At 40.4% G+C, this 26,635-nt stretch overlaps 1 protein-coding gene and 1 long non-coding RNA gene across 3 annotated transcripts in view; both read left to right on the top strand.

Annotated features, from left to right (window-relative positions):
* Positions 1 to 1,142: 1,142 nt before the first annotated feature.
* The window catches only part of LOC118561816, a 60,955-nt gene continuing 35,462 nt past the window's right edge, over positions 1,143 to 26,635 (top strand). Inside the window, exon 1 of the long non-coding RNA XR_004930284.1 lies at positions 1,143 to 1,314. This is a non-coding gene — a long non-coding RNA (uncharacterized LOC118561816). The remainder of the gene's footprint in view (positions 1,315 to 26,635) is intronic.
* On the top strand, positions 6,399 to 12,661 carry LOC110367530. Of its 2 annotated transcripts, XM_036134061.1 has the most exons (15): positions 6,399 to 7,228; positions 7,731 to 7,881; positions 7,957 to 8,085; positions 8,211 to 8,433; positions 8,506 to 8,680; positions 8,754 to 8,787; positions 8,914 to 9,049; positions 9,138 to 9,310; positions 9,387 to 9,635; positions 9,715 to 10,128; positions 10,446 to 10,500; positions 10,599 to 11,072; positions 11,174 to 11,500; positions 11,768 to 12,379; positions 12,549 to 12,661. In XM_036134061.1, exons 1-7 carry the CDS (start codon positions 6,642 to 6,644, stop codon positions 9,010 to 9,012), a joined length of 1,398 nt encoding a protein of 465 aa, XP_035989954.1. In that variant the 5' UTR covers positions 6,399 to 6,641; the 3' UTR covers positions 9,013 to 9,049; positions 9,138 to 9,310; positions 9,387 to 9,635; positions 9,715 to 10,128; positions 10,446 to 10,500; positions 10,599 to 11,072; positions 11,174 to 11,500; positions 11,768 to 12,379; positions 12,549 to 12,661. The 2 variants fall into 2 exon arrangements, with proteins under 2 accessions (XP_035989954.1, XP_035989953.1); XM_036134060.1 differs by having other exon boundaries at positions 8,754 to 9,049.

The following is a 26,635-nucleotide window of genomic DNA, read 5'->3' as shown; positions in this document are numbered from 1 at the left end:
GTCAATAAAGCCAGTCAAAACACTTACCCTTTGTCCAGAGGTGCACTCTGCTACATTTCAAAATGGATACTGCCATCTTTAACAGATCAGCTGATTGGAAAGGCCTGCCCCGCCCACCCCTACATGATCTTATTTAAACAGATAGGTTTCAAAAATTAAATACACTAAATTAAAATAAACCCACAGAGGCTTATTTTATGCAACAAAAATAAATAAATACCTCCTTTATTCCAAAGCTGAACCTGAGCATGTCCAGGTTCTCCATAGCAACAGCAGCAGGCCAATCATAGCAGATTAACAACTTTTAACATTCATACCTTGGACACAAGGCCACCCAGGTCTTTGAAACTTCCGGAGTTGATTCTACACATATTGCAGTATTTTAAAAAAACAATATCAGCGTTTTACGGTGATCATAGCGCCACCTACAGCTTATGCAAAACTGAAATTTATAAAAATTGTGACTTTGAAAGTAAAACACCCAGCTCTTTCAAATGTGCTGAGCTTCTTAAACACATAATGAAGATTGTTTGTGAACATTTTAGCCTCATCACATCACCCACAAACAGCAGCAGTCTCCCCACACAGGGAAGAATTATTAAGGGTTGATTAAATTCTATGAAAAGATATATTAAAAACCTGCGACCCAACGAGGGATTAAGCAGGTCACAAAATGGATGGATGGATGGATAAAATAAAAACCAGTTTGAGCGTTGAGAACCAGAAACATGAAGGGGACCGGTTTCAGACTGCAGCAGCAGAAACACCTGGCTCTTTCAAACTCTCTGACTATGTTAAACCCATCTGTAAGATCATCTCTGCTGAATTTCAGCCTTCTCAGCCAAACACAAGTGGAGTCATAAGCTCTCACCAAACGGAAGATAAAATAAAATTTTATTTATATAGCACCAATTCATGCAACATGTCATCTCTAGGCACTTTACAAAGTCAAGTTCAATCAGATTACACAGATTGGTGGGAAAAATATTTAATTTTCAAAGCGGGCACACGCTGGTGGTTTTATCGGACATTTTCTGTAAAAGGCACAAACACTAGTCAATGGATCTCTGTACCACAGGCCAGACTGGCATCCTCAAAAAACACAGAGCTGTTTAAACTAGATCACATAGGGGCGGGGCTTTCCAGTCAGCGGATTTTTATAAGAGGCTGACAGCTATTTTTGAATGTAGGAGATAGCTGGAAAACGATACGGAAGAGGTTGTGTCGGATCGACAGCGGCGGGAACGTTGACTGTTTTGGAATTTATTTATTTATTTATTTTTTGGATTGTGATTTGGCGGTTGGCATAAACTGGTGAGTGACTGGGTCGAAATGGCCTCACAGGAAGAAGATGGTGGGGATGAAATGGAGAGTGGTGAATGGTCCCAAGTATCCAGAAGAAAAGATAGAAGTAAGACAGATACAAGGCGTAGGGAGGAAGGGAAAGTTTCAAATAAAAGATCTTTGGGTGAGGATAGTCCTGAGGAAGAAATTAGGATTATTCGAAGGAAGATTGAAGGTAGTGGGTTCAAAATAATCCTTAAATTTAGAAAGGAGGATGAGGGTATTAATCTGGGTCCAGTGGCATTATCCAAGGAATTGAAACACAAGGTGGGAGAGGTAGAAAGTGCAAAAATTCTTCGAGATGGAAGTTTGTTAATAAAATGTAAAGATGAAGTTCAACGAAATAAAGCATTAAAAATTGATAGTGTTTGCAAAAAAGTGGTGTCTGATAGAAGAGTTCTTGAAGAAAGCAGAGGTTCCAGTGGAGTGATTTATGGCATTCCTGTTGAAGAGTATCTGGAAAAATTAAGACGCAACATTCAAGGTGGTGAAGTGAAAAAAGTGAGAAGATTATTGAGAACAGTTGATGGTGAGCGAGTTAATAGTTTGTCTGTGCTATTGGAATTCCAAGATTCGGTGTTGCCAGAAAGAGTTAAAATCGGATGTATGAGTTATTTTGTTCGACCATATGTTCCTCCACCTTTAAGGTGTTATAAATGTCAGCGGTATGGGCATGTAGCGGCAGTGTGTAAAGGTAAGCAAAGGTGTCCAAGGTGTGGAGGAGAGCACAGGTATGAAGAATGTAAAGGGGATGAGCAGATGAAGTGTTGCAACTGTGGAGGTCAGCATTCAGTGACATATGCAGGTTGTGAAGTTAGGAAGAAGGCTGTTGAAGTTCAGAAGGTGAAGATGGGGAGTAACATAAATTATGCTGAAGCAGTGAACAGAGTGCAAGGGCAAAATTCAGGGGTGGAAGCAAGAAAAGTGATTCATAACATAAGATCAGAGAACAGCATCAGAGAACAAGTTAAAACAACAACAAATATAACAACTGAAAAACGTATTCTGTTTATAGCCTATGTGATTAACTGTACAGACCAAGTCAAACATAAAACAGAAAAAATTAAAATAATAATAAAAGGAGCTGAAAAATTCTTGGATATGAGGGAACTATCATGGGAACAAGTGAAAAAACAATTAGAGACAGATGGGAAGCCAGGAAGTGGTGAAGGAAGAGCAGTATGATTATTCTGCAATGGAATGCTAGAAGTTTAATACAGAATGGGCAGGAGTTTAAAGGCTATATTAACAATCTAAAAAATAAACCAGAAATTATATGTGTTCAAGAAACTTGGTTGAAATCGACGTTAGATTTTGTTATTAGTGGATATAAGAGTATACGCAGGGATAGAGAGGATGGTTTAGGAGGTGGATGTGTTATATTTATCAAACAAGAAATGTCATACAGAGTATTGAAAATAGGAGAACTTTGGGAAATGATAATAATTGAAGTTTGGAGTGAAATTGGGGCTGTGACGATAATTAATTTTTATAATCCATGTAAAAGGTTATCTTTAGAGTTATTAAGAGAGTTAACAGACAATTTAAAAGGGAAGATTATATGTTGTGGAGATTTTAATGCACATAGCACTTTATGGGGAACTCAAAATGATAATAATGGAGAGGTAATCGAAGAAATTATTGATATAAATAATCTAATATGTTTAAATGATGGAAATGGTACACGAATAAATATTAGAAATGGAAGGGAGTCAGCTATTGATCTAACTTTAGTATCAGAAACAATTGCTGGTATATGTACATGGAAAGTTGAAAATGAAACAATAGGAAGTGATCATTATGTTATATTGATAGAAGTAGGAATAAATATGGAAGAGAGTGAAAGCATGAGGGTAGATAGATGGAACTTTAGTACTGTTGATTGGGAAAAATTTAAAATGATTACTGAAAGAAATTTAAAGACAGTTAATATTTGTCAAGATATAGAGGGGCTGAATTATTCCATATGTGAAGCGGTCTTAGAAGCTGCTAAACAGTCAATTAATAAGAAAGGAGGGAATTATAAAAAGAAAATTGTACCATGGTGGACAGAAGCATGTGGAAATGTGATTAAATCTCGAAATAAAGCTTTTAAAGTATTAAAAAGAACTCATAATATACAAAATCTTATTGAATATAAAAGGCAGCAGGCAATGTTGAGAAAAACAATTAAAAATGCAAAGAAGGTATATTGGAGAAAGTTTTGTAATTCAGTAGGAAGAGAAACTAAAATAGATAAAATATGGGGAATGGTTAAAAGAATGAATGGGATGAAAAAAGAGTTTGGTTATCCAGTTTTAATAGGTAATGGAATTACAGCAAAGAAGGATGATGAGAAAGCAGAAATGTTAGCTCAGACTTTTGTTAAAGTACACGGATCAGAAAATTTAAGTGAAGAAGGGAGAAGAAGAAGAGAGGAGACAATAGCAGAAAATGTAGAGATATTAAGTGAAGATGGTGAAAACAATAAATTAATCAATGTACCATTTACAAAAGCAGAATTAAATCGTGCATTAAGGAAAGCAAAGAGGACAGCGCCAGGAAAAGACCAAATATGTTATGTTATGATAAGTCAACTTAGTGAACCATCAAAGGAGATTTTGTTAGAATTATATAATAGAGTTTGGGAGGAGGGAAAGCTGCCAAAGGTTTGGAAAGAAGCTGTGATCATACCAATACGTAAACCAGGAAAAGATAGCGCAAACCCAGGAAATTATAGACCTATAGCTTTAACTTCAAACATTTGTAAAATTATGGAGAAAATGATCAATGACAGGCTGGTATATTATTTGGAAAGGAATCAATATATATCTAGATGGCAAAGTGGTTTCAGAAAAGGAAGGAATACCATGGATTCATCTTTGTGCTTAGAACATGAAATTAGGAAAGCACAAATAAATAAAGAAAGTGTAGTGGCTGTGTTCTTTGATATTGAGAAAGCGTACGATATGATGTGGAGGGAAGGATTGATGATCAAACTAGTGAAGATGGATATTAAAGGTAGAGTATATAGATGGTTAAAAGATTTTTTAAGTGAAAGGAAAATACAGGTTAGAATAGGAAGGAGATATTCGTCAAAATATTTTATTGAAAATGGAACACCTCAAGGAAGCATAATTAGTCCGTTACTTTTTTCTATAATGATTAATGATGTGTTTAAAGATATAGAAAATGGGTTTGGGTGTTCTCTTTTTGCAGACGATGGGGCAATTTGGGTGAGAGGTCGTAATACTGATTATATTGTGAAGAAATTACAAAAAGCTATTAAAAAGATAGAAGATTGGTCATATAAATGGGGATTCAAACTTTCAGTGGAAAAATCGAAAACTGTGTTTTTTACTCGGAAAAAAATCAATAGTATGGTGAAGGTTAAATTATATAATCAAGAGATAGAAAGGGTTAAAAAATTTAAATTTCTTGGTTTATGGTTTGATGATAGAATTACATGGACATTTCATATTCAAAAAATTATTGATAAGTGCAAAAAAGTTTTGAATATTATGAGATGTTTAGTTGGTCATGAATGGGGAGCAGACATAACTGCTTTAAAGGCTATATATACAGGATTAATAAGATCAGCAATAGACTATGGTAGTGTGGTTTATGGATCAGCAGCAAGTACATCACTTAAAAAGTTAGAGGGTATACAAACACAAGCGTTAAGGTTAATTACAGGTGCATTTAAAACAACATCTATTGTAGCGTTGCAGGTTGAAACTGGGGAAATGCCACTGGAAATCAGGAGAACACAACTGTTACCAAATTACTGGATTAGTTTACAGGGTCATGGTCAAAATCATCCTACAAAAGAAATATTGCAGCCGTGTTGGGAAAGGGAGAGGAGACAAACAGGAAGTTTTGGATGGATAGTGGGAAAAAAAGTAGAAGAACTTGAGTTAGATAAAATTAATTGTAGTCCAACTGTACCGTTATCAGTAATCCCTCCCTGGCTCATACCTGAAACAACAGTAGATTTGTCATGGTTGGAAAAGAAAAAAGAAGGCAATATTAATCATAAACTCATACAGGAATATGTTAATAGTTATTATGGTTATATTCAAATATATACAGATGCATCTAAAAATGTGAATGATAGGTTAGGCATAGCATTTTCTGTTCCAGATTTCAATATCAAAGTAAAGAGGAGAATAAATAATGAATTCTCAGTATATACAGGAGAATTATTAGCAATATTATTAGCATTACAATGGATAGAGGAAGTAAGACCACTAAGATCAATAATATGTTCAGATTCAAGTTCAGCTTTACTTAGTATACAAAATCATTTTTCAGATAGTAGATTAGATATATTAATTGAAATACAGCAAATTCTATATCAAATTCAAATGATGGGTATTAGTGTTATATTTATTTGGGTACCAGCACATATAGGGATTAATGGAAATGAAATCGCAGATAAGATTGCTAAGGAAGCATCAAAAAATAGAACTATTGATATGATGATTAATTTAAGTAAGACAGAAATTAAAAGTATCATTAAACAAAGAATGAAGGAAAGGTGGCAAAAACAATGGGGAGAAGAAAGGAGAGGAAGATGGCTGTATAGGATTCAAAGGAAAGTCGGAGAAATGAGGATAGCAGAAGGAATCAGAAGAGAGGAAACAGATATTTCAAGACTTAGATTTAGACATACAGGATTAAATAAAACACTATTCAAAATAGGGAAGCATATGTCGGGCAAATGTGAATATTGTGAACAAGATGAAACAGTAGAACATGTAGTGATGTATTGTACGAAATATGAAGAGGAAAGAAGGATTTTGGTTAGAGATCTTAATAAGGAGAAAATTAAATTTGATATAATAGATATTCTGCAGAAAAAGTAAAAAAATAAATGTTATCAATACTTATTTAAATATTTAATAATAACAGGAATAATTAGGAGGATTTAGTATTTGTAAATTTAATATTATAGATATAGATACATAAATATAAGTATCTTTGGGAGTATGGCCATTTTGACCCACACTCCTCACCAGTTGGTGGCGGTAATGCACACCGGAAAGTTGTTTGCCAACCGCCAATAAAATCAAGAAGAACAAGAACAAGATTTTTGAATGTAACAGAGAGCAGCTTTGAGAGAAAGTAAGTGGTTTGGCTGGCTTTATTGACACATATTGACATACTCAGGCTGGCTTTATTGCCACATATTGACATATTTAGGCTTTTATTCACAAAGAGGAGTAGAGAGCAGTTGAAATTAATGCTTTGATCCTTTTCTGAAATGTTTGATTTTGGAGTTGTGGATTTGTATCAGCTATTTTCAATCGTTCGGGATGCTCAGTCTGTTTTTAAACAAGCAGATTTTTCTGTGGTCTGAATTAGTTAAATTTGTTGTTTGTTTTATTTATTTTGAGGAAGACCAGCCTGGCCTGTGGTACAGAGATCCATTGACTAGTGTTTGTGCCTTTTTACAAAAAATGTCCGGTAAAACCAACAGCGTGTGCCCGCTTTGCAAGATTTCTTTCATTCAGCTTGGAAAGCACCTGAGGGCGACTCACAATGTATTAAACTTAAAAGAGAAAAATATTCTAGCAAGGCTGGGGTCCAAAAAAATGTCAATTAGGGATTGTCCATGTCCGGTTCCCGGATGCAATTATCTGTCTGGGAAACACCTCGACCGTCACCTGCTTAGCTACCATAGTGAACTAAGCAACGAAAATAGGAGCAAAATGGCAGAACATGCCAGATTCCTACTGGCTCTCAACCAACTGGCGAAGCTGCGTGCCTCCAACCCCAGCACACCGATGGTTTCCACCTTAGATTTGGAAAACCCTCCCCAACCAGCCATTAATGAGCCTCAGGTGGCGGAGCCAGCAGAAGACGAAATGGATCTTGAGCAATGTCGGCATGCCTTGGCCAGGTATTGTGCATTTCCTATCCTATTGATGTTCTTATTCATCTATGCATCCATTTTCTTACTCGCTTCTCCCTTATGGGATCGCGAGGGGTGCTGGTGCCTATATAAATAAGATAAATATGGTGTCTTATTTACATAATGTCTTATGTAAATAAGACATCATATGCCCATTCCTATTTCTTTCTGTATTTTTTTGGTATTCTTTTTGATCCATTGTATATATGAAGATTCACTGTATATAACTGAATGCACCTTCCCTACTCTGCACCTTCTTGTATGAGCCGATGTGACGAGTGAATTTCTCCATTGTGAGATCAATAAAGACTATCTTATCTTATATCCAGCATTTTAATGGGCGAGAGGTGGGGTACACCCTGGACAGGTTGCCAGTCTGTCGCAGTATTTATTTATCTAATTAATTTAGTTTTATCAGTTATTTTTATTTATGTTCCTGATTTTTGTTTTTATTTCCTACCCCCTTTGCTTTCATCTGTGTTACTCTCAGGTACAAAGAGGAGGTGGTGCACCTGAGGAGGGAAAATATGGAGCTTTGTGGCAGGGTCCAGGAGCTCAACCAGGCTCTGAGCACTGCTAAACGGATTGCTGCTGGCTTGAAAAAAGGCCCAGCGGTGGTCAGCAAATCTGTGCTCCATCCCGTAAGTTAAAATCACAGCTTTCTTTTTGTTCTTTAGCACTGTGTAACAGGCTGAAATTCTGTGTGACACGTGAAGTGCAGAACATCTGCTGGGACCAGCAAGGAACAGGGGGGTGATGCCCAGCAGTCAACGTCAGACCTTCTGGAGCTCTCTGCAGACCGCCCTCCATCCAGTCCTCCATCACCTGCAGAGTCCTCCAATGTTGTGAGTTCACAGCAGAGAGCCTTACTCGTTACAGACTGCACTGACAGAACATGTTGACACATTGTTCTTTCTTCTTCCCCTTCTCATTGTTTGTCTCTCCTGTTGTCTTTCCTCTGGCTCTGGAGAGCCCAGACGTATCTACAGCCTCATCTGTGCACAAGGACGAGGAGGAGAAGATGATGGAGGAGGAAATTCTGTTGAAGCCTAAAATGAGCGATCATCCTCGCATTCGTAGGCGCAGCTCAACAACTCGGAAGCTCCCTATGACCTCCAGTGGTTGGTGCACATGGAGCACCGGAAGAGGAAGGGGAAACCTGATGCACCGGCTGGTGCTGCCCCGCTCCATGGGTAAATATCATCCCCGTCTTCCCCACGTGGAGTTGGCATGTTTCCCACTTATGACCGTGTTTCTCCTTTCAGAGGCCTACGTAGAACGTTACCGTAGCTACCACACCAGCAGGTATGGCAGCAGTAAAATGAGGGAGGGGGTGGTGAGCAGAATCAGCAGGCTGAAGAGCTTCTTGCGTTACATGGCGGATGGGCACAAGCTCATTTCAAACTGGAAATTTATGTTCCACATTGGCCGCATCAACAGGTGAGCTCGGTTGCTCGTTTAATAGTTCTTTTGCTCTCGTCACATGTGACAGCGTTCCCCTTTTCCTTTTTAGATGGTTAGTGGAGCTGAGCAAAAGTGGGAAAGAGGTAACCACTCAGCAGTTCTACATTTACCAGCTCCAACAATTCATAAGTTACCTGAAAAGGAACCGCCCCGACAGCTGCAGGCTCACCAACAAACAAATTTCTCAAATCCTTGATCTTTTGGAAAAGGCAAGGAGGGACCTGAAAAGGGCCATTTTTCTTCACCAAAATAGAGTGAAGAGGGCCAAAATGAATCAAGTGCCACAGCAGGACTCAATCCTACGCTGAATCCACCTGGCACCTGGATTCATTGAGGAGTGATTGGGTGAGTTCCCCTCGGTCCACACTGATGGGTGGCCACACTGTTTTGCCTCCTCACTGTCTGTCACTCACCCTCCTCTTCCATCTTTCAGAGAAGCTGGAGAAGGAGCCAAAAAATAGCTCCATACGCTACCAGCTATACGGGTACCTGACCGCATACTGGGCATGTGTCAGTGGACACAGGCCAGGTGTGTTCATCAACATGTTGGACACAGAGGTGGACGCAGGAGCCAAGGAGGAGACATCGGAGGGTGTTCTCATTAGGGTGAGCCCGCGGAGACAGTGGCTCACGCACAGCCGCGTGACCTAATGCCTTAACTCCGACCTCTCTCGGTATGCAGGTGGCTGAGCACAAGACCTCGGCACAATTTGGAGAGGCTACCCTTGCACTCACGCAGAGGGAGTTCAGCTGGGTGAAGAGGCTGAGGGACATAAAGAGCAGGCTGTCCATAAAAAACAAGTATCTGCTATTCACCATGGGAAAACTGCTATTCAGAAATATTGTGCGCTACCTTAATTTTGTATGGAAGAAGATGGGGCTGGGGAGCGCCATCAATTTCATCTTGATCCGCACTGCCCTAGCCGACAGTGTGAGTATGGCTTTCCCTGCATGTTGCCTGCTTTTATCGGATTGTGAGTGAATCTAATGCCTTTTTCCTCCCTCTTTAGGCCAAGTCTGTCCTGACGCCCAAGGAGAGGAACAAAGTCAGCACTTTTATGTGTCATGACAACACAAGACTGCTGACAGGTTTTATGTCCTGAACCTCAGCCTGCAGGAGGCCATCAGAATAAGAAATCTAATTACTGATGCGCTCTCCAAAGTGCCCTCCAGAGAGAAGCCATCCTCCTCCTCAGCTGCCCACAAAAGAGCAAAAAAGGCAGGTCCAGCACCCAAGAGTACGAAAGCCAATAGGGGAATGGTCCAACTAGGAGGAGGAGGGAGCAGAGGGAGCAGAGGGAGGGGCACACGCACTACAGATAAGGTCACCCAGCAAAGCAATAATTAAGCCCTGCTCTGTAAGAATTAGCCCGTTCAAGACTTATAATCTCCTGCTCCGGCGCCAACGCCAGGCAAGTGCCAAAGTAAGGCGTGTTCTGGAGAAAATGGGAAAGAGTTAAAAACTTTTTAGACATTTTGTAATTCTAAAAGTTGCATGTTTTCAGTGTTTTTTTTTGTTTTTTTTTCATGGTTGCATGTGTTGGTGTTTTTAATATTTGCATGTTTTTGAAGTGTTTAAATTATATTTATATAGCTCAATTCATGAAACCTGTCATCTCAAGGCACTTTAAAAAGTGTTTTTTTAAGCTTTTAAACAGTTGCAATGGTATGGAAAATGTAATATTCCTGGATAATGTGACCCATCAAAGTTCACATTGTACACTTTCAATAATTGATTTAGCACCTGCTACAGCCCTAGCGTTGGGCCAGCACACACCTGCGAGACAGTTTCATCTGTGAGTACAGCAGTATGTATTCATTAAATTAATGCAGATATAGGTAATCTTTAATAAGACATTTATGCAGATTTCTAAATCTCTTCTTTTGTTTTCAGCAAGAGCCTGCAACCTCTCTGTTATCAGCTGCAGCTGGGGATGCAGCTTCTTTCTGGTTGCCCAATGAGATGAGGAAAACCATCCCTGTTCAGGACCAAAGATGCCAATACCCTCTGTCGCTCCCGCCAACTACGCCCAGATTTAAAGCTCTGGTATGAGCCTCCCAGGCCAGCCCTGATCTACCACCAGGTGCCAACACCTGATCGTTTTTTTTCTCATCGGCTCCTGGTGTGGATGCCCTATCACCAATGGAAGGTCAGCGTGTTCTGCCGAGCTTGTGGGAAGCATCTCACAGGTGCTGTAATCCACAAAAGGGCTAGGAAGGTCCTGGACATTGATCGGTTTTACCTGCTGGTGACAGAGACACTCAGGTGCAGTGGGTGCAATCTGACTTATATATCAACATCTCAGACCATCCGGGATCAGCTTGACTTGCCACACCAAAAACTGTTCCGGCTTATCCTGACCCAAAAGTAAGTAAAACATTCAGTAAAATGGACACTCGAGGCATGATGAAAATAAATTACCTGTAGATGGAGCTATAAACTAAACAACTTATTGTTCTGAATTCCAGGTATGCCTGTGACATACGGGTCATTCGCCTGATGCGGGACCGGACTCAGGGCAACAGCTCTGCACGGCTGCTGAAACAACTGAAAGAAAATCACGGGGAAGAATGGCTAGATAGGTTGGGGCACTATTTTGAAGAGTGCTCTAACTTTGTTAATAGGCCCAGCCTTTTTCCAGTTGTGTGCCAGGAGCCCCCAGAGCCTGCTGACGTCCCCACAGATCGCTGGTTGCTGTCTGTGTATGGCAGAGACATCCTGTCTCGCATAGACCACATCAAGGCCAGCATCACATCCACCTTGGGCACCATCTTAAAGTTGGACTCCACAAAAAGGTTAGTAACAGTGTAATACAAATAACAATTATTATCATCCTCAGTACTATTATTAGATCCTCCAAGAAACAGATACATTAATAAATACACACATTTTAAAAGGTTTGGGATCACACATTTTTTTTGCAAACAATTAAACTTGTCTTATAACTATTTGTGAAATGTTAATGTACAAAGTACATAAAAAAAGGCTATGAAATCCAGGGCACTCGGTGGCTTCTATAAACAAGATAAACTGTTTGATTTACAATCCCATTTTTATTTTAGATCACAAAGAAGCTGGCAGGACACAGCAAAGGAACGGCTCTGTGGGTGTCTTCAGTTAGCAATGAGATGGGCCAAATATTAAATAGTGTCCTGACTGTGCAGGAAGGTCCAGGACTGGACAGGATGGCTGCTGGCCTGATGGAGCGGTACCGCCAGGCTGGGGTTGCACCTCCCAAGGTGCTTTATGTGGACTGTGGCTGCTGTAAGACCGAGGGACTGAGCAAGCTACAAGCCAGGTTTGGACAGTGGCCAGATCTCCATATCCGGCTTGACATTTGGCATTTCATGCGGCGGCTGGCTGTAGGATGCACAACGGATGCTCATCCACTGTATCCTGCGTTCATTAGGGCTCTGTCCTCCTGTATCTTTGAGTGGGATGCAGGGGACCTTGACCTACTCAGGAGAGCAAAGGCAAAGCAGCTCCAGCAAGAACAGAGACCAGGATTAACCAACTCCATGGTGGACAGCCAAATCTCAAAAAAAGAGTTGAGTACTTTCTGCCACAGGAGGACTCGGGGAGAGGAAACAACTGTTCTACAAATTGAACAACTGCTGGAGCAGCTGAGGGGCCCAAAAGGAAGAGACTTGATGGGTGTCCCTCTGCTGGATGAGGTGAGGATGGCTCACATCTGGCGCGTGCAAAAACGCCACGTAAAACACATGTAACCAGGAGGTCAGTTACATGTGGTGTTGCTTGCTGCATGCATGCACTATGCACACCCATCACTTGACTAGCACTTTGTTGTGTTCTAATGTAAAGTTATATTATTTCCCCGTTTAGGTGAGCAGCATTGTCGCTCTGTGGCAGGACCTGTTGGAGTTTGACAAGGAGAGGGTGGTATTTGCTGCAAGGCACCAAGATAAATTGAACACTGGAAGGTTTAGATCCCCCCCCCCCCAAAAAAAGGCAGGAATTCACCCCTGGGGTTGAAAGTGTGAAGCGACATGCCTTAACAACCACAGCCCCATCTGCCCAATGGCCAGACTGCTGCCGCCTGGTGGAGACCATCTTTGTTTGCCTCTGTAACATCCACCGTAGTCCAAAAAAAAGAGGGACAGGCACAATCTCTAGATGGGATCTGATCCTTCAGGATTACAGAAAGATCAGGCAACTCATTTTAGCAAACGGCGCTGTCATGCAGCAGTCTAACTTGCAGTTATTGGATGTGAGCTACACCACCCTGGTTAAGTGGCATAACAAAAGGGTGAAAAGGCAGGATACTGCTTTAATGCAACAAGGGCTAATCCTTCCTAGCCGTTTTTCTGTAGCTGCCGACCCTCTTCTCCCTGCCAATATACGTCCCCATTATGCCATACCACATTCAGGGCCAAGTCATATATACAGCCTACCATCTAACACTGTGGGGCAGGCAAAATTAAAAAGAAAGCTACAATTTGCTGATGCAAAAAATCCATCAGGACAGCGACCGCTTCTCCCTGCCCCACCCAAAAGGCCTCAGCTAGTGGCAATTGCTCCAATTGCCTCACAGGGTCCTGTTATCCCCACTGCCCGACAGGAACAGAGTTGTTGGACCTTCTCCACCCTTCCTGTTCCTGTTCTGGCACCTGCGGCAGCTCCTGCTCTGGCCCCAGCTATGGCTTTTGTGCTGACCCCTGTTGCAGCTCCTGTTCTGGCACCTGCTGCTGCAGCTCCTGTTCTGGCACCTGCTCTGGCTCCCAAATCTTCTTTCACTCCCCCAAGTAGAGCACGCCGAAAACTGACCTGCAAAGTTTTACACAACACGTGCAAAAAATGTGGTCAGTATAGAATCCTTGAAACGGGACACAGCCAATATAGAGGGCACATTTACTGTCCCTCTACTGAAAGCCTGACAAAAGAGCAGTGGCTGGAAGAAATAAAAAAATAAAATGTCTGTTAAAATGTTTAATTCACTGTGTTTTGTATTGTTTATAAATAAACATTTGGTTCTTTGAAACAGATAAGGTCTATGGTCTTTTACTATGAATAAATATGAGCCTCTACTTATTCAATAATATGCATACACAACGAACAATATATTAGTCACTTCACTCAGCACGTACTTTAGGAAAGGTACATGCTTTTAAAATACTATAGTTTGAGCTGCTATTTTGCTGTGGAAAATAAACTGCATAGATTAATAATATTAAATAATACTGTATCATGCATATAGTATAAAGTATAATGGAAATGTACATTTATTTTATAATGTGACTGGATCAAAAAAAAGCTGCTAATCAATAAAATTTTAAAAAGAAGACTTTGTGGTTAAATAAAAAGTTCTGTGTATTAATTTACACTATTTCCACAAAAACAATTTTTTTTTACATGTTTTTAACAAAACATCAGGTTACTTTCATTGACGCCTAAAAATGTTAATTACGGGAGACACCTTCATTAATGGCATACTATGCAACATTTTTCAGTGAATTAATGTGTTCCATACCATTTTGGATGATTAAATTAGTCATTTCAGGTCAAACAAAGGTTTTCTCGGCCGCGCTGGTGGTCTGTGGAGGAAATACCGTACTTTCAATTGCAAGAGCCCTCGGCCCGCACCCACAGGCTCAGAAGTCTCGTGCAAGACCGCGAGAGTCGGTCTCGCTTTACGGCGAGAACTCCATGTGTTTTTGCCCTGCCATTCACTATATGCACGCGCGAAAGCAATAACAAAGAACCGTGTATTAACGTCAAATAAACATGCAAGCATATCGAGTTTATTATTATTATCATTATTATTATTATTTTTTTTAATTATTTTTTTTTAATGTTGGCGAGGCGGTAGCCTGTGTTAGTCATTGTTTGTACTGCGGTTTTTTCGACTTTTCGTTTGCGTTCGCCTGTCTGCTAAGCTCAAAACAACCGCGCCTGGCTTGACGGAGAAACCAGAACAGCTGAGCATCTTTATGACAGTGCACTTTTACTTTCGCCCTCTGGGGGGAGCCTCGCTGGAAAATCAACCCCGGTTGCATAGTATACCTTTAAAACATAAGATGACAATAGCGGGGATAGAACCCACGACCTTAGGATCCCCCTCCTTCTTCCCCCTTCCCTCCATTCTTCCCCCCTCTAGGTAGACTATCATTCCCCAGCTTTGGCACAATTGGTTTCGCGTGTTCGGCTGTTAATTGAAAGGATGGTGGTTCGAGCCCACCCAGGGACGTTTGATTGCTTTAAAACACAGATTGAGTTAAAGCACCAAACCTCTACACAACCATGTTTGAGCAATACTTGCCAAATTGTTAGAAAAAATCAGCTTGCCACGTGTCCTGTATTTGACCTCTTTCAAAGATCCAAATAAACAATATTGATAACAGCTGTCAATGAGGAATTATACCTAAACTTCTAAATTGAAGGCAGTTATAAGACTGACCGGTGATGAAAATGACTGTTTTCCAGATTTAAGCGCAACCCATGTGCGATATTTTTAATTTTCATCTTAGTTGATGGCTAAGAAGTGGTCCTGGATTACATTATGTTTGGAAACTCAAAGTTTCCGCAGCATTCTAACATTTTTCTGCTGTTTGCATAGCTTTGAACTTCATTTCTGCTGAGAGTTTAGGGCTGTGTGAGCAAGGTTGCCAATACTTTCCAAGGGATGTGTTCAGGAGAGTCACCACTGTGTAGTAATTGACCAATAATGTCACACACAAAGTAGGATGGTTGGTATGGATGTTTCTCTTCTGCTTTATAATGTAACTTTCAATGAGCCTTTTTATTCATATTGCTAAATCTAGTGTGTAATTGTGGTGTATCCTGTCTGCGTTTTTGCATTTGTCACGTCCGAATTTGGCCGTTGTGGAACAAGAATTTATTTTTGTTTCTTTTCTATGTTTGGTCAAAGAAGTTTGACTTGGATGAGTAGTATTTGACACTGACAAATTCTCCATCACACAAAACCTTTAGATTTGACTAGTTCAAGGTCTATGGAATTCCGTTTGTGCCGTCAGGAAAAGATGTTAAGGGTTCAGTACATGACTGCGACGGCCTCCCATACCACTGTGCCGGCCAAGTCTCTGTGGCGCAATTGGTTAGCGCGTTCGGCTGTTAACCGAATGGATGGTGGTTCGAGCCCACCCAGGGACGTTTGTTTGCTTTAAAACACAGATTGAGTTAAAGCACCAAACCTCTACACAACCATGTTTGAGCAATACTTGCCAAATTGTTAGAAAAAATCAGCTTGCCACGTGTCCTGTATTTGACCTCTGTCAATGAGGAATTATGCCTAAACTTAAGAAATTTAAGACAGCTATCAGACTGACCTTTTATGAAAATGACTGTATGAACAGTATGAACAGCTACTTACGGTAATATTGCTTCTTCCAATCTTCCGACTGTCACTTTAGAATGAACCTAACATCTTTTGATTTGTTTTTGTCTGTTGAGTTTTGTTCCAAAAGGGGCCTTACCTTGAATGAGATAAGACGTTGACTGGCGTGGTCCATTGGGAGGCAGTGTAAGATTTGATAAATGTTAAATGTGGGAATAGAGAGGGGCAAACCGTATTTGGTGAGAGACTAACATAGAGAGACTACTTGGCATACTAACGTGAGCCAAGTAGCGCCACAGAGATTTGGTAGTGGCAGTGGTACGGGAGGCCATCGCAGTCATGTACTGAACCCCTGACATCTTTTCCTGACTTCACAAACAGAATTCCATAAACATTGAACTATTCAAATCTAAAGGTCTTGTATCATAAACTGGACACCACTCAATTCAGGTCCGGATTCTTGAAGTGGGTTTTATCGTTTGTCTTCATCTTGTCAGGGAACCTATGCCCAGAAATGTAGTAGTTAATGAGACATTTCATCAAAGTTTTACTATCCTCTCTTTCTGCAGGCCTCTGGTTGTCCTGTAAAAGTATCCACACACGCACAAGCAAAAACCTTTTCCTGTTTTAATCCTTGAGGAAACACCATCCTCCATCAGGTCCTTTTACAGCACCCTTCCTGTTCTTACACTCCTCTGAAGCTGCTCTGCTCCACACCACATTATGAGTTGTCAAAACATATAAAATATCTCCCGAGACTACTTGAGCCATCTTTTGAATCAATCTGGCTATTCCTGCTGCATGTTGTGTGCATTGTTGTGATGTTTTTCCATGTTATCTAACATTACTGATATGAACGCACCCTTCTCTCTCCCCCTTTTCCTGAAACAACTTCATTTACTGCTAGTTTTGTTGCAGAAACATCAACTAAAAATAGTAAAGAGTTGCGACTTAAAACCAGTTAGTCTCTTTCATGTGCTGCAGTTTAGGTTTGTTAGAATGCTCTGTTTGTGGCTGGAGTACATGCTGGTTGTTCATGTGGAAATAACACAGCCCAGGAAAGATACAAGTTTCCTGGCAACTCACAATTTATCTGTACTGACCTTAACACTAGAAGTCCCAGAGATACAAGAATTTTCGTCAGCCCCCAGTCCCCCTGACAGTACTTCACAACTCATGAATCCCTTTTCAGATGTAAATGCCCCATTAGCCCTGTCGTTGGAGAACCATTCCACCCCCTTCAGTTTCGGTTTTAGCTCAAACCTCTCTGTTGACGAGTGTTTTACCTGAGAGCAGGGGGGAAAAATCATATTTGTAATTAAAAATAACTAGGTCTACGTCATCAGTGTTGCCAACACTGGAATGATTTCAGACAACGGAGCCACCCGTGCAGCGATCAGCTGACTTCTGATCTGTACAATGAAAATAGCTTCATGAGCTTGTTACTGTTTCACCGTGCCGTGACTACGGTGAAGCACCCTCGGTGGACCCAGTTCGTTTTACCCAGTCAGGCGACTCCCACTTACTTTTTACCTTGAATGTAGGACGCATAAAACAGACAAGTATGCTTTTAGTTATATTTTATCTAGGTAAAGACAGAGAAATAGTTACAGTCACACCAGCGCTGATGGGCCCCTGATCGGCAGGAGGCCTCGAGTGCTCATCACGCAAACATTATAAAGGGATCTCGGGACACACCCATACAAGGGCGGTACACATCCAAACTGTGACATCAGCAGGGAAGCTGCGTCACCTCCAGGGTGGTATCTGATAGATATGTGCCAATCTTTTGGGTCAGTGCCATCTAAGTGTGCCATGCAGTTCTGGGATAAACAGCTCGTTCCACTTGACCTTGTTGATATCCTAACAGACCCCCTGATGATGTGTCATTATGGCACATCACCAAAGATGATCAACCAGTGGAACGACAACTCTCAGTCTGTCCCTCTCCCAGAACAGTCGGTCATTCCGTCCAGTCCAAGCAATCCACGCACGTCAGCTTCCGGCTTCCAGAGTCCATCCATCTGTGATCTCCATGGCAGTCGATAGTGCGGTTCAGTCTCTGGGGTCACACAATCTCTGCTGGTGTGACTGAAAAGCACTTTGTAAAAACAGTCCAGTTGTCCGTTAGCCCCCCCTGTTGGTGTGCCCCAAAGGCACATCACAACGAAAACAGTTCCAAGAAAAGGGCCGGACAAACCACAATGGAAACATCTTAGCATCAATCAGCATGAATACTTCATAATTCAGCCTTTTTTACTCAAGCCCACAGTCCAAGCATTTTATCTACAATTTAGGGTTCAACTATTCAAGCTAGGCCTGTTTTAGGTTCCTATGCGCACATTATTTTAAGTTTACTTTAGACTATATAAGCTAAAGGTGTACCTTAATCAAGGCCAAATTCGTCTACTCTACCCCCACCCCAAGAAACCTCCTACTTGGTTCTCCCCTCTCCATTCCTATGGACAATCATCCAACACCTTCAGTCCTCACAAATCCAAGAGTACCAGTAGGGGGCATCATAGGGCAGGCTGAGTCTTCATCACAAAAAACCATCTCTAAGAAATGGCAAAAAAGTGATGGAGCCCCAGTCAAGGGCACTCCCACTCTGGGCCAATCTGAGCGAGAAGACACCCTGTATTGAATCTAGAAATTAGCCTTACCGAGTAACTTATGGATCTGTGATAGCCATCAGATCCTGGTTCTCTATATAACAAAGCAAAAAGTTAGCAAGAACTGCCGGTCTTGGTGTGTGTGTCTGTAACAGAGAGTTTCCATTCTTAGTCATAAAGCCATAGCGATCATCATAATGCAACATCACAGTATAAACATCATAACACATAAAATCAAACATGGTGATGGAAGTCAGTGGAGAAGAGAAAGGAAAAAATCAGGTTTGTGATATAAAAAGAGTCTGTACGTCAATAACGCAAAGTTAAGGAAGCCTTCAGGCCATTCAGGCACAAGGCAGAAAATAATCTAATCGCGCTTAGGGTCTCTTCAGGCAACTCCTCCCGTTGAAGAATAAGGAATCAGAGTTCACTGGCTTCTTCATCCCCAGTCCTCTTCTTGGTTCCTCCGCATGGACAAAAACGATTTAGTTGGATGGTAATGAGTGTCCTGTCCTTTTTCAGGCAAGAAGCATTTTATCCCCAGGAAAATGCTCTGTTGAGATGGTTGGCAGACACCAAGCCTTGTTTACTGTTGGATAACAGAAACAAGGTGTAATTAGTGTTCTTATCAAGACTCCCAATCCTTTTTACATTTACCTTCTTCAAACACTTTCACATCCAGATATTTCTGTGCACAATTATTTAGCTTTTAGCTTAACCTCCTTTACTGTAATCATTAGATCTTGCATTACCCTTATATAAAAGAAAAATCTGAAAGTTCAACGTTATCTGCAGCAGCATTTCTCTATAATTCTTTCCCATGTGTGTCTCACCTTACAATTGTCCAACAGTTGAAAAGATCTCTGCAATAGAAATTTATCACACGTTCCATGGCTACCGTGTCAAGGTTAATCTCAACTTATTTAGTACACAAGGAATTGTATTAAAACCTTTCAGAAACTTCTTACTGAACCAGCTTTAAAAATACTTCACATTTTTCTAAAAGGTCCAACAGAAAAACCCTTAAGTTTGTAAAAGAAAGCTCCACTATATATATTTGCAGAATAATGTTGTGATGTTAATAAGAAGCAGCCCTATGTACTTCTTGTCTTATTTTGAAAAGCTCAGCTAAGAGAAAGGAAGTGTGTGCATGCCCCTCGCCCACACGGAGTTGTGATTGGTTGCTATTCAGGAAGTGGGTGTAGCCCAGGGCGGAGACAGGAAGTAGTTCTGTGAATCACTTTCAGCTTGACGTGCATCAACCCAAAAGACTTGTAGTTGAATGCGCCCTCCACCTAGAGCGAAGAGCAATTCTAACCCCATTAATTCCTGATTTTTTAATCCCTTCTGCTTGTTTTAACAGACCGCTTTTGTAAGCGACCCTGGTTTTATCTTATGTCCCCCTGTTTGAATCTTGTTTGAAACAACCCTTTAAACTGTAGTATGCTGTGAGCAGTAACTCATTGTTGCTTGTTAAACACATCGCCCCCTGAACATGTAAGAAGCTCCATGCTGCTTCTAAATAGATTTTTATGAGACTTTAAACCCTTTTCAGTCTTTCAACATTAGTTTAATTGATAATACATCCAAGCATAATTATATCCCCAAGTAAATCAACCCTTTAACAAGTATCTAGTTCTTGTTCTCATGTGTTTAGTTTATCCTTGAAAAACTTTAAGCAGACATTACTCCGAGTGATTTTCTTACATTATCATACATTTATTATTATTACCTTTGTGATCTTATATCACCCAGTGATCTATAAATCCTTATTTTATGTTTGCACCGTCTTGTCCCAGCAGATTAAAAATTCTCATTCTAGAATTTGCTTTTTTGTTTCATCAATCACTGTCTGTTGTGATTATTGAAGAAATTGTGCAGTTCCTTTAAACCCTCTTAAATATTGACCACCCATTGGTAAATGATCAGCTTTAAGTTTTGCCCTTCTTCTAATTCTTTGTTTAGCCTTAGTATCTGCACCTTAAATTGACGAATAGTGGAATTCTTTGTATAAACACTTCTCTATGTCCGTATTTGTTTTGGCCTCTATAATTTTGTTCTTTGTATTTTAAGTGTGAACCTGGTCAGGATAGAGAAAGTCATCTCCGATGCTCCTTCTGGCAACCCCAGCAACCCCAAACATAAAATTGTTCACAGTCAGTGTTAGGTTATAGGTAATCCCTGTGGGAACACGACGTTGTCTCCTTTGTTCAACCTGGTTCCAAGCGCCTGGGTCATCGAAACACTCCACCACCTGCGACAAATCTCTGACATTTTCAAACCACAGCAGCAATACCTGGGTGTCCACACCCCCTGTCTGAAATGTCTCTCGTCGTAAGCCCAGGCTTTCAGTTTATCTCCTGTTAAGTGTCCCCCTTTAGAGCCCATTTACCCCAAAGAGTCCAAGAGTGTGTTCTAGGTACATTTCCTGAACGCCAACCTCTCCATGTCGTGTTCGTGAAACCTTGTAGTTGAATTCCATCACCTGTGAAGCAAAGCAGTCATGCATAGTCTTGTTAGCACAGCAGGACCTTCACTGTCCGGTGCCATTGCAGCTCTGATGTTCCTCAGAGCCAACCTCCATGCATCGATATCATGTTGAAGCTGTTATCCTCATCTTGTGTCCAGGAGTGCTTCTGCTGTCCTGACCAGATACCAAATGTCCAACTAATCTAATTGACCTCATTACTTTTCTGCATGTACAAGAGGACGATCGTTAGATTATCCTGGTCTAAAAGACCACTAGGTTAATAGGTGGCTAAACTATGTTTATGCGGGTTTATTTCTTCTGGATGTTTTAACATTTAGTTAAAGAACAATTATTGTGCTATTTTGTGTTCAAACAGATAGTTGTTAAGTCTCCTCACACCTTTTAGGTAACTGCGTACAATTCCAAACTATTTACACTGGTGCTTTAATCCCTAATTTACCCAAGTTATTTATTAGAATAAGGCATTATTCTAAACTTGCAGTTTTATCCATTCAAGTCCTTAACCTTTGTGTTGCTTTACATCCTAATAATTAATTTCTTAGTTGCGCCTCTGCTTACTTTAAGATACCCAGTAAATGTTGTGCTCACAATTTATCCTTCGGTTGAACAAGGTTAAAAGGTTTAGAGTTTACTCTGCTTATATTGAAAAATTAGCTTGCTCACTCGTTAGGTCATTCGTTTATGCTATTAACTGTTGCTGTAATGCCTACTTTAACTTTTTCGCCCACTAGTTTTTTCATGATCATAATTATCGCCCATTGATGTAATAGCATACATTGTTCTTATCCACTTTCCTTTTACGTTTAAACGGCCCCTCTATGTAATCCCCTTACTGTAATCCCCAATATAAGTTGTCAAACCTTTTAGGTTTAGCATAATTACTTAAGCTGCTCTATGCTCTCATACCGTAACTTAATATTTTGGTGCAAAATGGATGTCTTTTAGCGGTTCCCCCTACTTCTTCTCATGCATGATGTATTTTATGAAGCTTATTGTATCTTAAAGGTGCCTCTTTGAATCTACTTCAAAACCCCTTGTGGGGTTAATAAAATTCCAAAACATATTTATATGTATTTTAAATGATTTAAATAAAAACCTTGTTAGAAAAGTAAAAGAAAATCCTTCTTATCAGCGGCCCAAAATCTCTACCAGCTTTGTTTCCAGACCAGTACCACTTGTCCGAATGCGTTTGACCCTCTTATCGCTCGCTAATAACAGCTCTGACTTAAAACAATTAACATCCTAGGGGTTTAATAATAATCTTGATTGCTTTTAATCTGAAAGTTTTCTTCTAAGCGCATCCGCCAATGTGTATGTTTCTAATGTGTGTTTCGTGTTTTAATTATGTGCAGGAAAATCTGATGTGAAATGCAGAAGGGGTGTCTGCCAACTCATCTTTGTTTCGTGTTGCGGTCCATTGAAGGTTATCCGATGCCTCTGTCTTTGCCCCCGCAATTAGTTGTCCATTTTCAGTCCTCATGTCTCAGTTCAACAGCACAACATCGTTCCAGGACAAGCGCTGTCCATGAATATTCTTTCTTCAATCGTTGTGTCTGAAACCACAAGGAATTCTGCCAGCATTTTGCCAATATGGATTTTGTCCAAAATCAAATTTTCCAATACAAGAATTGTCTATCTTCATCCGTAGTGTAGTGTAAATAAGTTGAAAAGAAAAAATCAAAACAAAAATTACAAGAAAACTGTCTCAAAACAAAATCAACCACATCGTTCCCTCTGAAACAAAATTATTCTTGAAGTTTTTCACCTTTACCCCAGATCTTGATCCCTTAAAAATTTATCCAAGCAAAATATTTTACAGACAGTTCAACCTCTTTGTATTAGGTCATTAATAAAAAACATTTCTCTTAACTTTGTAGCATCACATTCCCCATTAAACCTCTATGCAGCTTCTGCAAAAATTTCTTATTTTTTTTTTTTTTTTTTTTTTTTTTGATTAAAAACTGGATTAGGCAGGAGTCAAGTACATCACCTTTTTCTCCTTGTCCCAAGGATCAGCCCCCATGGCACTGCGGCACTGTTTCTGTATTCTCTCGCATCTGAGAATGTCTAAAATGAGACTAAATCTCTATGTTAGCACATCCCTATCATATTGACCAGGTTTCTTTGCAAAGAAAAAGAAGCAGAAAGATAGAGCTGTTAATAGCAGAAAGCAACAAACAATTTTAAGACACCACCTTTCCTGCCGGAAGATCTCCTCAGTCAAAACTAAGTATAATTTAGTGTCCAAATCTGATTATAACTCCTTACCGCACTGTCTCCTCAGAGCCCCCCGTTGGCAGAAAGGTGGCGTCTCCTTTATTCTGAAAGCAATAACTCAGAGAAAAACAAGAGTGTTAATAGCATGTAGTTAAAACCCTGGTCCCCTTAGTGTCACTTTAACGTGATGTTGTTCTGCTGATCCTGGGAAATTAGATCTATTCCTCACCTTTCCCCTGAACTCCGTTCAGAACCCCTCCAACAGAAAGAAAACAAAAAACAAAAGAAATTAACAAACAAAAACAAACAAAATTGTCTTCCAAGGAGCACAATTATGTCTATTACAATATGACATAGGTTTTTGACGTACTTTTTGATATCCTTCTGGTCCTTTGACCATGTGTATTTGCTGTTAGTAATACTTTTATTCATATATAACTTTTCAATCTAAATTGGTCAAGGGTGAAACTTTAATCAATGATTTTCTCTTTTAGTTTTTTGAGCTTCTAGTGTTTTTCTGTAAATAAGTGTTTTCTCGTAAGCATATTGAGAAGGCTACCCAAAAACAAAGAGATTAGAAGTAGAATCCCTTCAAAAGCTGGCTTTATTTTATTTTTTCCCTCTGACATAGTTTTCGTGCCCCCAGGCTAGAACACACAGACCCAGCCTTGCCATAACATTCAGATGTTTACATCATGGTCAGATTTGTTTATCATATCTTTTGTCCTGCTTCAGGTTAAACTGACCCTCTGAGGCTTGCCTCAGCTCAGCATAACTAATAACATCAGATGCTTTTGTAACCGATGACATGCTTAATGTGGCCTTGTGATACTTCTCAAAATTTCTCATTAGCTGCATTCAAATCCCCAGTAAAAAGAAATAAAATAAATTAATACAGAACCCTTAGAAAAGCAACCATATTTAGTCCCATACAGTCTGTTTAAAGCAGTTTGTCTCATCTATTTAAATCAAAAATCATGTATATCTTAGTGCTCTTAAATTCTTCTTTTTAGGCAGCTGTAAAATCCTTTTCTCCCAAACATTCTCCCATATGCTCCCCATATGCTGTTTGCCATTTTATTAATGTTCTAAAATTACAATATAAAAGCTTTTTCTCTGTTATTATTTCAGCTGTCATGAATTCATTGACAAACACAAGCCAAACGCAATCTAATAGCATAACTGAATACAGCCCTAACGCCTCTGGTTGCTGTACTGCATATTTAAGCTCCAAACAACAAAAACTTTTATCCCCAGTCCCAAGTATTTCTTACAGCCCTGGGATATTTTCTGTTTAAGACACGTTAGCATATCTCAGTGTAACAATTTAATTTGCCCAGATATTTAATGTTAAAAAAAAACAAACTTTGTTATTTAAATCTCTCTTACTTTTACCTTTTTGTTAACCTAGTCCATGCTCAAAATGTCATTTGAATTACGGAGCTGCAGTTCTCCCAAAACAAATGATCATCTTGAAACCATGAACAATAATTTTTAACCGAATTAATTAATTCACACAGAAGAACGTTTAGTTACAAACGACACATACATACGTACAGTTACATACAGTTACATACATACAGATACATAGAAACTGACGACATTCAGACAGACAAACACACGCAGGCCTTTACTTCTGACAGGGAGGAAGGGCTGGTCAGATCCTAACGACGGTTAGGGCAGCTTCTTTCAAAATGCCCTGGGTAACCACACGTCCAGCACAAGGGCACATCATAACCTTTGGTTGGTCCCTTTCTATGATTTCTGTACTGCTGTGTATCTCTGCTGGGAATTTGTCCCCATGGAGGACTCTGATACATCTGAAATGGTACTTCTGGAGGGAGGGATCCCACAAACTGGTCTGAACCAAACACAGGTGTCGGGGCCATAACCATCTGAGCTTTTGCAACATTCTTCTTCTTCCTCCTCCTTTTACTTTGATTGTCTCTCAGCTGTTGTAGCTGTTCAGCTACGAGTTGTTGTTTTAAGTTCTGTATATCACTGCTAAGTTGCTTCATGTTTTTATCATCTATATCCAGCTGATGAACCAAAGCTGCCATCCATTGATCTAAAGGCATATCATAACTCGCAACCATTCTATACATGTTCTGCTTAACATCCTGTACCTGGCCCTTTAACATTGCTTGTTTAAAGAGTTGCTGCAGCGTGACTGATAACGGGCAAAAGCCTGTGTGATTTTCCCAAACTTTCAACATTCTGTTCACATATGCTGAAGCCGACTCCCCTGCACAATGTGTAGTGTCGTTTAAAAGGGCAGAATCCGTACTTACCGGATAAAACGCCCTCAGTGTGCTCCAAAGTTGCTGTGCCACCGGGGCCAGAGGGGCAGCTGTTCCTAGTACGTCCGTTCCAGCAGAGACTTCAACCTCATGTACCTCTTGTGGTTCCAGGTATGCTGATAAGCCAGTCCTCACATCACCAATAGCCAATACATACCCGCTTAAAGTCTCCACGAATGCTTTGATCCAAAGGTGCGCCCCTTTTCTGGGATCAGGGAACATGTGCCTCAGATGAACGTTGTCAGCACATGAAAGAGGGCTGTAAACAGCTGCATTCACCTGTCCTGTAGCACTGTGAGTCTGAAACAATGGCAGTTGCACACTTTGTTTTGTTGCAGGTAAAGAAAGATCAGTTTCGCTAGAATGCAGGTTACATCTGGGTCTTACGTCACAGCTTATCTGTCCCCCACATAACACCATACCAGGCACCTGCACCGAAGGGTCTGATGAAGTCACCTCACTCCTGGCCTTGGATGACAGTTCTCCCTTATCACCATGCAGATTGTTTTGCATAGTTGTGTACTTACCTTCTTGTTTGAAAGAAGATGATTCCCTTACCCCCTGCAGATTTTCACTCTCTTGTTGTTTGTCGAGGCCTGAGAAGCACATGCTGAAATACAGTTCAGTTAGTTTTATCAAGCCTGCTATTTTGATTTCCTCTTTTTGGTATTTTTCTCGAGCAAACTCACCTGCATCACCCGTTTCTACTTGTGCTAGGGCTAATCTATTTTTTAACATCTGTAAATAGTAAGTGCACATTTTGGCCTCTGGTGGTGACCCTTCTGTATCACCAAAAACCCCGTCTCTCCTCGTTTTTTCACACCACTCCTCAAATTGTTTTAAATGGTTTTCAGCATCTTTGTGTGGGAAGTTTGCCATTATGCTCCTTTTTCCTGTCTCCAGCAGTGTTCCTAAAGAACCCCCCTGGAGCTCATTTTCTGCCTGATTCTCAGCCATTCCAGCATTCACACGTCTTGGCCAACCTGCTGGGACAGCGT

Source organism: Fundulus heteroclitus, unplaced genomic scaffold, assembly GCF_011125445.2.
Source record: "Fundulus heteroclitus isolate FHET01 unplaced genomic scaffold, MU-UCD_Fhet_4.1 scaffold_73, whole genome shotgun sequence".
In the NCBI taxonomy this organism is placed as follows: domain Eukaryota; kingdom Metazoa; phylum Chordata; class Actinopteri; order Cyprinodontiformes; family Fundulidae; genus Fundulus; species Fundulus heteroclitus.
Note: the sequence above shows the minus strand (reverse complement) of the source record. Positions and strands in the feature narration are given on the sequence as shown.

Bases quoted from the DNA above. Each gene is read 5' to 3' on its own strand.
- LOC110367530 (XM_036134060.1), top strand. From the start codon at position 6,642: ATGCTCAGTCTGTTTTTAAACAAGCAGATTTTTCTGTGGTCTGAATTA. The intron at 7,229-7,730 runs GTATTGTGCATT...TGTTACTCTCAG, and splicing joins TGTCGGCATGCCTTGGCCAG to GTACAAAGAGGAGGTGGTGC. The intron at 8,086-8,210 runs GTGAGTTCACAG...CTGGCTCTGGAG, and splicing joins CTGCAGAGTCCTCCAATGTT to AGCCCAGACGTATCTACAGC.